Below are 13,310 nucleotides of genomic sequence, written 5' to 3' on the forward strand. Positions count from 1 at the left end.
AAGTGAGTAATTTTTCTTTTGATTCAGTGTAAAATTTTTATCTAAAACATATTTTTAATACATTTGCCCAATTTTAAAATGATTTTTCAATGACTAGGTCTTTTGGTTTTCAAATTATAGTATTTAACAGAGAATTCTGCCACAAAGGATATATTCTCTCTCCCATCTCTTCCAAATCAGTTCACTCTCCAGAATGTTCTATCCATTTTTCTTTCATTAATTCAGGTTCAAAACCTCAATAGCTCCTTTGTTTATCCTTGTCTTCTTAAGATTTATTTCACAACACTTCAAAACTGTTCCCTGCCATTTCTTTTGTCACCACCTTAGTCTAAGGCCCTGTAAACTCAGGTTTTCTGCCTCCTAACCTTCCAGATGTCACCACTTTTCCAGTTCACAAGCCAAACACCTTTGAATGGTCTTCCTTGTCTGCTCCGTTTCTCTCTACATTCTCCCCTGCATCCAACTGATTCAATTTCAAAAACATTTTTCAGATCTGGCCTTTCTCTGCATTCTCTGTTAACAGTATCAATGTATCTCTCTCCTAAATTACTACAAGACCACCCTAACATCATTTCTTTAACATAAGACTTTCCCATCAAACTGTCCTTCTTGGGAATTCCCTGGCCATCTAGTGGTTAGGACTTGGTGCTTTCACTGCCAGGGCCTGGGCGCAGTCCCTGGTTGGGAATTTAAGATCCAGAAAGCCATGCCATCATCAACATGAACATAAAATGCAAATGTATCCAAGTCAATTCTCTGCTTTCTGAGACCTCTTAAGAATTCCACTATGCTGCATCTAAAAGCAATGCAACATTATACGTCAATTACATCTCAAAAGAAAAACAGAAAAAAACCTGGAGAGGGAAAAGAAGTCCCACTATAATAAACATTTAGTAGCAATTTTGACTAGGAGTCCTGGGACATACTGCTTATGAGCTTAAGTCACAGATCCACCATTTACTATGTGTCACAGTAAGGAAGTTATTTACTCTTTCCATTTGTCTTCTTACTTCTTTAGTGAAATTGGGGTAATAACCACAGAATGGTTATGAAAGTTAAAATGGTGTAAATATCCCCATTTGAAATGTAGAGACTGTCAAACTGGATAAGAAAACAAAATCCAACTACATGGTTCCTACAGGCAATGCACTTCAACTATAAAGATACATGGTTTAAAAGCAATGGGATAGAAAAAATATATCATGATAACATAAATTAATGAAAAATCAGAATAGTTATAATAATATTAAGCAAAGTAGATTCCAGAGCAAAGACTACTACCAATAATAACAAAGGTCACTTCATAATGACAAAGGAGTCAACTAATCAAGAAGAGGACTAAGATTCTAAACATGTGGGCAATGGGGTTCATATATACAAGGGAATATTACTCAGCCATAAAAAGGAATGAAATAGTGTCATTTGCAGAGGCATGTACAGACCTAGAGATGGTCATACAGAATGAAATAAGTCACAGAGTGAAAAACAAATACTGTATAATATCACTAATATGTGGAATCTAGAAAAATGGTACAAATGAACTTATCTGCAAAGCAGAAATAGAGACAAAGATGCAGAGAACAAACTTATGGATACCAAGGGGGGGAAGGGAGAATGGAATGAACTGGGAGATTGGGACTGACATATATACACTACTAGGTACAAAACAGATAACTAATGAGAACCTACTGTATAGCACAGGGAACTCTACTCAATGTTCTGTGGTGACCTAAATGCGAAGTCTACAAAAAGCGGGGACATATGTATAGCTGATTCACTTTGCTGCACAGCGGAAATTAACAGAACATTGCAAAGAATTATACTCCAATAAAAAATTAATTTAAAAAAAACACTTGGGCAACTAACAACGCGGCTTCAAGATACATGAAGCAAAAATGAACAGAATTCCAAAGAGAAATAAAGAATCCACAATTAAAGTCAAAGACTCAATACCCCCTTCTCAATAACTGATATAACAATGACAGCTGACAATCAGGTGGAACAGAGCAGAGCTGAACAACACTATCAACCAGTATAAACCGACTGCAATGTCTTTAAAACACTCTACCCAAAAAGAGCAAATATACATTTCTCCTCAACTTCTCACAAAATATTTACCAAGAGAGACAACAGTCTGGACTATAAAATAACTCACAACAAATTCTAAGGATTCAAGTGATGTAAAGTATATTCTCTGACCACAATGGAATTAAATTAGAAATAACAGAAAGATCTCTGGAAATCTCCAAATATTTAGAAAATAAATAACACATTTCTAAATAACCCATGGAGAAAAGAAGAAATCAAAGGGGAAAACAGAAAGTATTTTAAACTGAATGCAAATGAAAATACTGTATCTCAAAAGATGACGCTAATGAAAATACTAAAGGGAAATTTCCAGCACTAAATACCTACACTACAAAAGAAGTGAAGTCTCAAGTTAACCTCAGTTTTAATCTGAAGAAACTAGAAAAAGAGTAAATCAAACCTGAAGTAAACAAGGAAAAAAGTAATAAACGTAAAAGCGAACATAAGAAAATAAAAAATAGGAAAAAATAGAGAAAAACCCATAAAACCAAAAGCTGGTACTTTGCAAAGATCAATAAAATTTGTAAACCTCTATGAAGACTAAGCATAAAAAAAAGAGAAGACACAAATTACCAGCATTAGGAATGAGAGAGATGACATCACTACAGATTCTTACAATATTATAAAGACAAAAGAATATTTTTTAACTTTATGCCAATAAACTCAACAGCGTTTTTAAAAGCCACTGTTATGAAAGCTCATTCAAGAAGAAACAGGCAATGTGAATAGCCTTATATTAATACATATTAAAGGAACTGAATCTGTAATTTAAAACTTTCCTATAAAGAAAATTCCAGGCCCAGATGATTTGGATGATAAATTCTACCAAACATTTAAGGAAGAAATAATGTCAATTTATAAAAACTCTTCCAAAAAAAAAAAAAAAAAAAAAATTCCCAAAACCTGAATCAAAAGGAACACCTCTTGACTTACATTATGAAGCTTGCATAACTTTGATAATGAAACCACAATAAGATACTACCAGGGAAAACAAAACTACACACCACACAAAACATAAAAGTCCTTATCAAAATTCCATTAACAAATGGAATCCATCAATACAGACATCAGATAATACTTTATAAGCAAGCATTTCACTCCAGGAAGACAAGGACTGATTGTACATTTGAGAGTCAAACAATGTAACTCACAATAATAAGCAATTAAAAACAGCAAAGTCATATGACCATCAAAATCAATGTAGAAGAACCATAAGACAAAAACCAATATTAATTCATGTTAAAACTCTCAGCAAAAAAAAAAAATAAAAGTAGAGAAGAATTTCCTCAATCTAATTAAAGACATTTATAGAAAAAGCTACATTTAACATCACAATTAATGAGGGAAAACTGAATGACTAAGTCAAGAACAAGTTAAGATGTCTGCTCTCATCTCTTTTATTCAACATTGCACTGCAAGTTCTAGCCAATGCAACTGGGCAAGAGAAATAAATAAAAGGCAATCAGGTTGGGAAATAAGTTTACAATTGTCACAAATAGCTTGTGGGACACCCAGCAGGATCTTAAAAAAAAAAAAAAAGTCTACTAGAACTAATAAATGAGTTTAGCAAGATGCCAAGATGCTAGATCAATATACAAAAATCAGTGTATTTTTGAAGCAGATTCACAGAGAGAACAAACTAGTGGTTATGGGGTAGGAGTAAGAGAGGGGAAATGTAGGGATGGGGGAATGGAAGGTACAAACTTCTGAGTATACAACAGACTTAACGCTGTATCGTACAAATGGGGAATATAGCCAACATTTTGTAATAACTATAAATGGAGAGTAACCTTTAAAAAATATATAAAAGGGCTTCCCTGGTAGCTCAGTGGTAAAAAATCCACCTTCCAATATAGGAGGCATGGGTCTGATCTCTGGTCCAGGAAGATTCCACATGCCATGGAACTACTAAGCCCGCACACCACAACTATTAAGCCTGTGCTCCAGAGCCTGGGAATCACGACTACTAAGCCCACGCGCTCTAAAGCCGGTGCTCCGCAAGCAGCAGCAGCCATCGCAATGAGAAGCCTGTGACCACAACTAGAGACTAGGCCCCACTAACTGCAACTAGAGAAAAGCCTGCACAGCAACGAAGGCCTAGCATACCCAACAATAAATATATAATTCTTAATTACACAAAAACATTTATGAAAAGAATCTTTAATGTATCATAAAAATAATCTATTTCACTCTCTTCTAAATTCTTTGGCACTGTATGGATTCCCTATATTAGAGAGGCAGTTATTTTTAGCACTATTTGACAGTATAAATTAAAGTTAACCTGCTATGGAAAAAGTAGGAATCTTCAGATTCCTCTGTTTGTACTTTTATTCTTCACATTCTCATGTGTGCATACTTATACAGAAATGCTATACATATTTCAATGATTTAAAATGTATAAAAGAAAATATACAAAACAAAAAATCACTGTATTTTTATATATTAGCAATGTTTAATAAGAAAAATTATAAATTGAAAATTTTAAAACCACACCACTTACAATAGCTTCAAAAACATGAAATATTTAGAAATAAACCTAAAGATGAGAAATACCTGTCCACTGAAAACTACAAAATATTGAGAGAAATTAAACAATGTCTAAGTAAACAAAAGATACTTTGTTCATAGGTTGGAAGACTCAATTTTTCTAACATGTTAATCTTTCCCAAATTGAGCTATTTATTCATTGCAGTTCTATTCAAAATCCCAAGGTGCTTTATAGAATGGACTAGTAGACTTTAAACTTTCTATGAAAATGCAAAGGGTATTGAATAGTCAAAACAACTCTGAAAATGAAGAACAAAAGTAGAGGGCTGGTACTACCAGATTATAAAGCTATAGTAATCAAAATAGTTGGGCTTCCTAGGTAGCTCAGTGGTAAAGAATCTGCCTGCCAATAAGGGTTCGATCCCTGGATGGGAAGGTCCCCTGTAGAAGGAAATGGCAACCCACTCTAGTACTCTTGCCTGGGAAATCCCATGGACAGAGGAGCCTGGCAGGGTACAGTCCCTGGGGTCACAAAGAGTCAGACACGACTTAGTGAGTAAAACAACAATCAAAACAGCATAGTATTTGCCTAAAGACAGAAAAAGAGACCAAGAGAACAGAACAGAGACCAGAAATAAAGATATATACAGACAGCTGATTTTGGACAAAGGTGCAAAGGCAGTGAAGTAGGGAAAGGACAATCTCTTCAACAACTAAACATCTGTAACCAAAAAATAGAAAGAAAAAATAAATTTTGTTACATACCTCATATCATCTATAAAACTTAACTCAAGGTGTCAATTAGATCTAATTATAAGACCCAAATGTAAAAACTTAAACTATATAACATCTAGAAGAGAGCACAGAAGAAAATCTTATGACCTCTAATAGAGCAACAAATGGATAAACTGGAATTCATCAAAATTAACAATTACTGCTCTTCAAAAGACACTGTAAAAAAAAAAAAAAAGAAAGAAAAACATAAGCCATGAAGAGGGGGAAATAATTGCCAAGCACCTATCTAATAAAAGATTTGAATCCAGAATATACAAAGAGGCAAAACAGCAGAGCAGAAAGCTCCAAAAAGGAACAGTGTCTGTCATATTATAGTCAACAGATATTTTACCAAGGATTTTTAAATCCTGTATACAACTATTAATAACATACAATGAGACAATTATCCAGGTATCTACATTATCAACATACTTGCTAAGAATTTACAAACTATCATCCTGTTATACTATACTAGAACAGGTACAATAGGTCTCAAATTACAGGTGAGATTCTAAGTTAGTTGTTTGAGGCCACACAAGCCAGATAATTTAAGGCAAAGATCAAACCTGGTAAATCTAGCAAGAATTAAAAGAATAAAAATACTTCACTTCAAGGCCACTGGGTAGAACTGCCTCCCTCAGCAATATTTATTTCAGAGTAAACTTTCTTCAAGCATCACTATGACAGCAGCTTTCTTAACACTTAGCCATACATATCCACAACTCATCAAAATAGGGAAATAAAGTAAAAAAAAGAAAATACCACTTTATGTTATTCATGGCTGTCTGCATTATAATAGCCTTCTTTTGAGATTTGAGAAAATCTAAAAAAGTCATAGGAAAATAAAGAACTGGATTTAGGTACCTAAGAGATACAATACAGCAATGTCATAATAACTCACATAAATATAAGGAATAACAAATAACTTCATAAAAATAAAAGGGGACAAGGCAAACATTAAAATAGTTTTTATTTACTAGTCACACATTAAAATTTCTGCAAGTTGTTCACATTCTGTAAGACTCAATGAGGAAAGAAGAAAGCAAGTAAATATAGATCAATACTTCCCATCAAGAAGTATGTATGAGAAGACAGTTCTATACCACCTTGAAGACATTAATCTCTGTCCTATGTTTCTCAATTCTCGATGCACATCAGGGTCACCTGAGAGCTTTAAAAAAGTCCTGGTATGTGGGCCTCATCCAAGACCAATTAAATCAGAATTTCTGGGAGTAAGACTCAGGCTTAAGTATTTTTTAAAGCTCCAATGAATAACCAAGGTTGGGAACCACTACTGTTAAATATGTGTGTGTGTACATAAACACATCTATACATACCTATGGAAGTTGCCGTATAACTGGCTAATGTCCCAAGAAAATTAATGAGTTGGGGCTATGTTTAAATTTTTCATGCCAGAGATAATCATTTATTTCACTCAAATATATTTTATGTCTCACTTAAGACCACTGGCAGACATGCATAAATGAAAATGACTTTACTTTCCACAAAAAGGATTCAGACTTAGCCAACTAATATTAACATTAAAATTAATTATGACTTAAGACCAACCTAGACAGCATATTAAAAAGCAGAGACATTACTTTGCCAACAAAGGTCTGTCTAGTCAAGGCTATGGTTTTTCCAGTGGTCATGTATGGATATGAGAGTTGGACTATAAAGAAAGCTGAGCACCAAAGAATTGATGCTTTTGAACTGTAGTGTTGGGAAAGACTCTTCAGAGTCCCTTGGACTGCAAGGAGATCCAACCAGTCCATCCTAAAGGAGATCAGTCCTGGGTGTTCATTGGAAGGACTGATGTTGGAGCTGAAACTCCAATACTTTGGCCACCTGATGCGAGGAGCTGACTCATTTGAAAAGACCCTGATGCTGGGAAAGATTGAGGGCAGGAGGAGAAGGGGATGACAGAGGATGAGATGGTTGGATGGCATCACCGACTCAACGGACATGGGTTTGGGTAAACTCCAGGAGCTGGTGATGGACAGGGAGGCCTGGTGTGCTGCAGTTCATGGGGTCTCAAAGAGTCGGACACGACTGAGTGACTGAACTGAACTGAACTAAGACTTGTAAGTACTACCTTTCATTCAAGAATATGCTACTTATTCTAGTTCTCACTCTTTTTTAAGACGAGCAACAGGCTAATGGTGTGGTGTATGACCGAAGACCCCAAGCAGTAGGTGGAGGCTGGCAAAGGAATCTCCACCTTTCCTTAAAACCTAAGGGAATCTAGGACTGTCTACAGAGAAGAATGTGGGCCACAACAAACCTGGTCCATTGGAAGCAGACTTGGACGACACAGAAGAAAGCTAAGGGAGGAGAGGGGAGAGAAAGCTGGAGGAATGACCTTGACTAGGCAAAGAGGGGTTAGGACTTAGTAAAGAAATAGCAACAACTACTCGTTGTCCTCTACAAGTCGTTCATCCATACCTCAGAAGGGACGGCAGAGTTGGGATTTGGGTTGGGATTTTGCTAAGCATGTTCTAATCAAGAGTGGAAGAGAGTTAAGGGTACATACAAAGTGTATGGAATTAAAGCTGAAAAAGGAAACGTGAAGATGGAGGTAAGTGAGAAATAATAAAAATCAATGGACTTGTGGTGTGGAAGGACTACTGAAGGCAGACTATTAGACTGAATGAACTAGGTGTCAGAGACAAATGAATGCGTGTGATTCTAATTCTGGAGGGTCTTGCAATTACTGGTAATGGTAAAAATCAAGACTCTGATCACAGGAATGGGTAGCTGAAGGAGAATGGAAGACAAGATAATTGGAGAAATTTAAGAAACTAAAATGTCAGCATGCTGAAATAATCATCATTTAGACAGTATCACCAAAACTTAAGGATGAATATTGTAGAGACTGAAAGTGAGCCATGAGAAATGTGATGGAATCACTCAGAGGTCAGCAAACGTCTAGTGTGATGTCAGAGGGGCGGTGAGTCTATTAACATGAAATTCAAACCTGGAGGCCTATCTCAAGGAAGAATTCCTGGAATTGGCAATGAGAATTAAAAAAAAAACCACAGGAGACATATTAAAGGAATTATGAATTGATTGGGGGCAGGAGGAGAAGGAGACGACAGAGGATGAGATGGCTGGATGACATCACTGACTCGATGGACGTGAATCTGAGTGAACTCCAGGAGTTGGTGATGGACAGGGAGGCCTGGCGTGCTGCGATTCATGGGTTCGCAGAGTCGGACACGACTGAGCGACTGAACTGAACTGAACTGAACTAAACTGAAAGTATTTATTACTCTAAGGAAACGGTCTCATACATCACAGTATCACAGCACAGTAACAACTACATCTAAGAAAGTCAGGGCCTGCTAGAGGCCCAGTGAGGGAGCAGAGAAGGTTCACAAAGGTTTGAAAGATGTGAGATGTGTGTTCAAATCTGACAGATGTGAAAAAACATGAGACACTATAAGAAATTCAAACACTTCAACAAGATTAAGGGTAGAAAGAATGAGTGTGTAATAGATATGAATTAACAGGTATGGAAGAGAAAGGCTACTACCTTTGTCTCTGAACAAAAGATATTCTGAACAAATTAAAATGCTGCCCAGAAATCCTTCATAGAAGTCTCCAATATGGAACAAAATGGACAGATTTCAGTTTCATCTTATTTTCCTTACTTTGAAGGAGATGCTAGAAGACAATTAAATAATCCAATAATGTGTACTGCATGAAAATTAACCAACTTTTAGAGAATCAATTGCTTCCACACTGCATACAAAAATGTATAATCATTATCATAATCTCCAATATCCAAGATTAAAAATGTACCACGGATATGTGTGCACAAGTGATATTTTTAAAAACAGGATGACAGAGCTCAAGCATAAATGCTTTAGTCATAATTTCTTTGCAATGTATACATAAGTAAACATGTATGTATGAGGCTATATAAAAATATAAATCAATTTTACATTTAAAAGAACAATATTATAAATGAATACACAGCTAACAACAAAACTGGTATATACAACTTTTATAAATGATGAATCTCGGAATTAAACATCCTATTGGAAAAGGCGTCTCCCTAAGTAACTGTTGCTATATTTTACTCTGCATCCATTTTTAGGTTATCATAGGTTAGTTACTATGTCATGGGAAAAGCACCATACTTGGAAGCCACAGAATACATGTACAAGTGCTGGCGCTGGCACTCATGAACTATTAAGCAAGTTACTTAGCTTTTCTGTGCCTGAGTTTCTTAATTTACAAAATGGCAATCAAAAGTTCATATCTCATGTGGTTTCATTAAGATTTTTGTGAAGTACTATATCGGAATGAACTGAAAACCATAATGAGCTATACAGTTATAGACTTTAAAATACTTTTAAAAGAGAACTAAGAGAGCCTTTAGGCCATCCAGTACCCCCTCCCCCCAAAATAAAGCACAGTTAAAACCTGAGATGATAAATCTCACAGATTTGATAAGCATGGCTCACCACCTCTCTTCGGAACCTTACCTTCGAATGAGCAGGCCCTCTTTCTTTCAGAAGTTTATACTGGGGTTGGACTCTATTGAAACGGGCTAACTCATTTACCAGACACATTGGAGTTTTCTCTTTGGGGTTTGCCATTTTATCTTGGAGAGAAGCTGTAAATAAAAAGGCTATAAAGTTTTTGTGAAGAATGACTTTACAAATGGAAGAAAAACTAGTTTTGACTTTTTCAGATTGAAATCAGATTGTATATTTGGACTAAATTATTTTCATGAATTTTAGATAAAAGTTTCAAATCATCTAAATTTCAAATCATCAAACCATTTGATCATCATTCAAATCATCTAAATCATCTAAATTTCCATTACATGCAACAGAAATATGTATCACATTTTAAACAATAAATTAAGGTAACTTTTTTCCTGAGTTCCTAAATTGCTCTCTATACATAAACATGAAACAGCATGCTTAAAGATTGAAAAACAGTATAAGATTATATAATAACTTTTAATTTATCCTATAACTTTCTTCTCAAGAAATTTTAGCATAAACACATAATTCTTATTCTTATTGCTATATAACTAAATTTTATCTGACTGTTTTATCATGTAATCTTCCTTTATTCCTTCTCATTCTAAGGTAGCGTATTAAATTGAAAAAGCTCCAGACGTGGGAATCAAGCCCTAAGTTTAATTACTAGCTCTCCCAACTATTATTTTTTCATAACTTTTTTTAATGAAATTTTCAGAAAAAAATTAGAATAATTTAACAAATGACCAGTTATCATCCAAATTAAAATTAGTATTTTGTTTGCTTTTAAAGTCTTACTTTTTAAAAAAAGGAAAAACAGTATTACATTCCAGTTAAGTTCTGTTTATCATTTCCAGAAACTACCACTATGGGAATTTAAACTATATCCCTCTCGGATATTCTAAAATATTTATATGCATGCATATATATCCATGAAGAAATACATAATCCTGGCATATGTGGTTTTGTAGTTCACATAAATAGTAATATAACAGATGTACCATTTTCACAACATTCTTCACTCTTCATTATGTTTTTGAGATTTAACTCATAGATCCAGTGTATTACTTTTTAACTGATGTATAATTTTCATCACAATATCTTAGCCATGTTTTAACCCTCCTTACTGACAGAAGACTTTTATTAATAGATTGTCTTCAATTTCTCACTCTTACAAGTTAAAGTTACACTACCCCAAACATCACTGAAAAGGATTGTACCAAATGACCTTCTCTCGGCAGCATGGTAATTACTATTTCCCTCCAACCTTGAAAATGTGTAGTATGGTCAGATATTTTCATCTCTGACAATCTGATGTCTGACAAAACTGTTGATTATCTGGGTTTCCTCTTCTGGGAACTAGTTCTGTCCTTTTTTATACTGACTACTTTATTTATAATATTTATCAGTCTTTTCTTTTGCGGTCTGTGACGTTACTACCTTAAAAACTCTCCCCTAATCTGAAATGTCTTAATTATTTTTACTTAAATTTACTAAGCCTATTATCCTTTATCTATAAAATAAGAGTAATAAATATATTCCACTTAATTCTCAGGTTGTTACAAGGTTACAATTTTTAAATACATAGTACTTTAAATTCTACCACAATTACAGCTTCAGAATATTTTTATAGTATCTTATCCTATATTTTTCCTTCATCTCATTTACAGACATATTTAACTGCTTTTTAAGTTTTTCTTTCACCTCCCATTTTAAAACTTAAGCATAGGGACTTCCCCAGCAGTCCAGTGGCTCAAACTCTGCCTTCCAAAGCTAGGCAGGGGTTCAATTCCTAGTTGGGGAAATAGGGTCCCACATATCATGGGGCATGGCCAAACACTAAAAGAAAACAAAAACCTAAGCATAAAACATGCAAATGGATTACTTCCTGCTCAATTAAACTGGAGTCACAATATATAAAGAATACATTAAATAAACGGAAATAGCTGATTTTAGGAACTTCATCTATAAACTTTCTATGACAAGGTTTAATGTAGAAAATAGTCTACATTTTAATGTACTTTTTTAATTTTTAATTTTGGGGGGCTTCCCTGGTGGCTCAGAGGTTAAAGCGTTTGCCTGCAATGCGGGAGACCTGGGTTCAATCCCTGGGTCGGGAAGATCCCCTGGAGAAGGAAATGGCAACCCACTCCAGTATTCTTGCCTGGAGAACCCCATGGATTGAGGAGCTTGGTGGGCTACAGTCCACAGGGTCACAAAGAGTCGGACACGACTGAGCGACTTCACTTTTCACTTTAATACTTTTAATTTACTTCTTAATACCCTTTACAGTACTAATAATTTGGTATAATAACTTGATCACAATCATTATTAAGAAATTATTTTATAACAATACTACACAAATACCTAGTAAGGCATAAGTTAAAAAAAAAAGAATATAAGCAACCAACTGTAGGACCAATACAGTTGACAGTTAATTCTACAATTAAACTATTCTAAGTGGCTTGCAAAGCAAAAATAAACAAATAAGGAACACCACAAAAAAGGCAAAGACTATTAGTCAAGAAAGGTTGAGGAAATCTGCATTTATAAACATTTCTGTGCCAGGAAGTCAGTTGTTACATAAAATAAAAAGTGATCTGGGACTATAGTCAAATTTTGGTCCTTGCATACCATAGTGTTAAATACTAAAGTACAACAGATCACATAGCTATCTGAACATCAAAAAGCAAAAGAAGAATGAAAATGAGAAAATATTTAAGTCTGGTAAAAATGAGTTATTTCGCATAATACTAAAACAGCATTTATACTGCTACCATGACAATTTTCGTAACTCAGCAATGCTGCATATTCATCTATTACGATACAAAAAATACTAAGATCATTGCAAGAATAATGTGATGATTTTACAGTATAAAAAGTAACAGCACCGGATTTAAGCATGTTTAAATGTGTTTAAAATATGTTTATAGCTCTATAAACTTAGCTCTGTTTGGTAAGAAAATCTGATCTAAATTCCTTAAAGGAAAATGATTATAACATGGCACTAAAACTTATATTCCACTCATTCTAACTTTCTGCTTCATAAAAATTACATGAATCTAATAACGGATTCAAAGAATCCATTAATGGAATCCAATAATGGATTTAATGTTTAAGTTTTGGTGTGAAAGATGTGCAAAATACATGTAAGATCAATAAAACTTCGAAGTTCAAATGTTTAGTTAGTAAATTTAAAAATAATTAGTTCTGGTTCAGATTTTATTTTACAAAATGATTAAAACTTTATTTTCCATAGTTGTTCCTGCATTCAATCAGAAATCTTATTAACAATACTAACAATACTAACAGAGTTCAATGACAAAGCAGTAATAAAAAATTAAACCAAAATTTTGATTAAATACCTACAAAATTATAAAATGGTCTATAAAAGTTGAGATCCATAAACTTTATTTATTATTTTTTAGAAAAGTCAATAGTATAAAAAGTGAGAAATATAAA

At 34.2% G+C, this 13,310-nt stretch overlaps 1 protein-coding gene across 17 annotated transcripts in view; it reads right to left on the bottom strand.

The window, feature by feature from the left end:
* STAU2 (staufen double-stranded RNA binding protein 2) overlaps positions 1–13,310 on the bottom strand; it is a 320,999-nt gene that overhangs the window by 277,895 nt on the left and 29,794 nt on the right. For 8 of the 17 annotated variants that reach the window (XM_040262036.1, XM_040262035.1, XM_040262044.1 and 5 more), the window contains one exon: positions 9,843–9,973. The exons of 6 other annotated variants lie outside the window; for them this stretch is intronic. In XM_040262036.1, the coding sequence (XP_040117970.1) occupies positions 9,843–9,956 (114 nt within the window). In that variant the 5' untranslated portion in view covers positions 9,957–9,973. Of the gene's footprint in view, positions 1–9,842; positions 9,989–13,310 lie in introns of all 17 variants that reach the window. 3 more of the 17 variants (XM_040262033.1, XM_040262032.1, XM_040262037.1) reach the window with 1 other exon arrangement.

This window comes from Oryx dammah, unplaced genomic scaffold (genome assembly GCF_014754425.2).
Source record: "Oryx dammah isolate SB20612 unplaced genomic scaffold, SCBI_Odam_1.1 HiC_scaffold_19, whole genome shotgun sequence".
Taxonomy (NCBI): Eukaryota; Metazoa; Chordata; class Mammalia; order Artiodactyla; family Bovidae; genus Oryx; species Oryx dammah.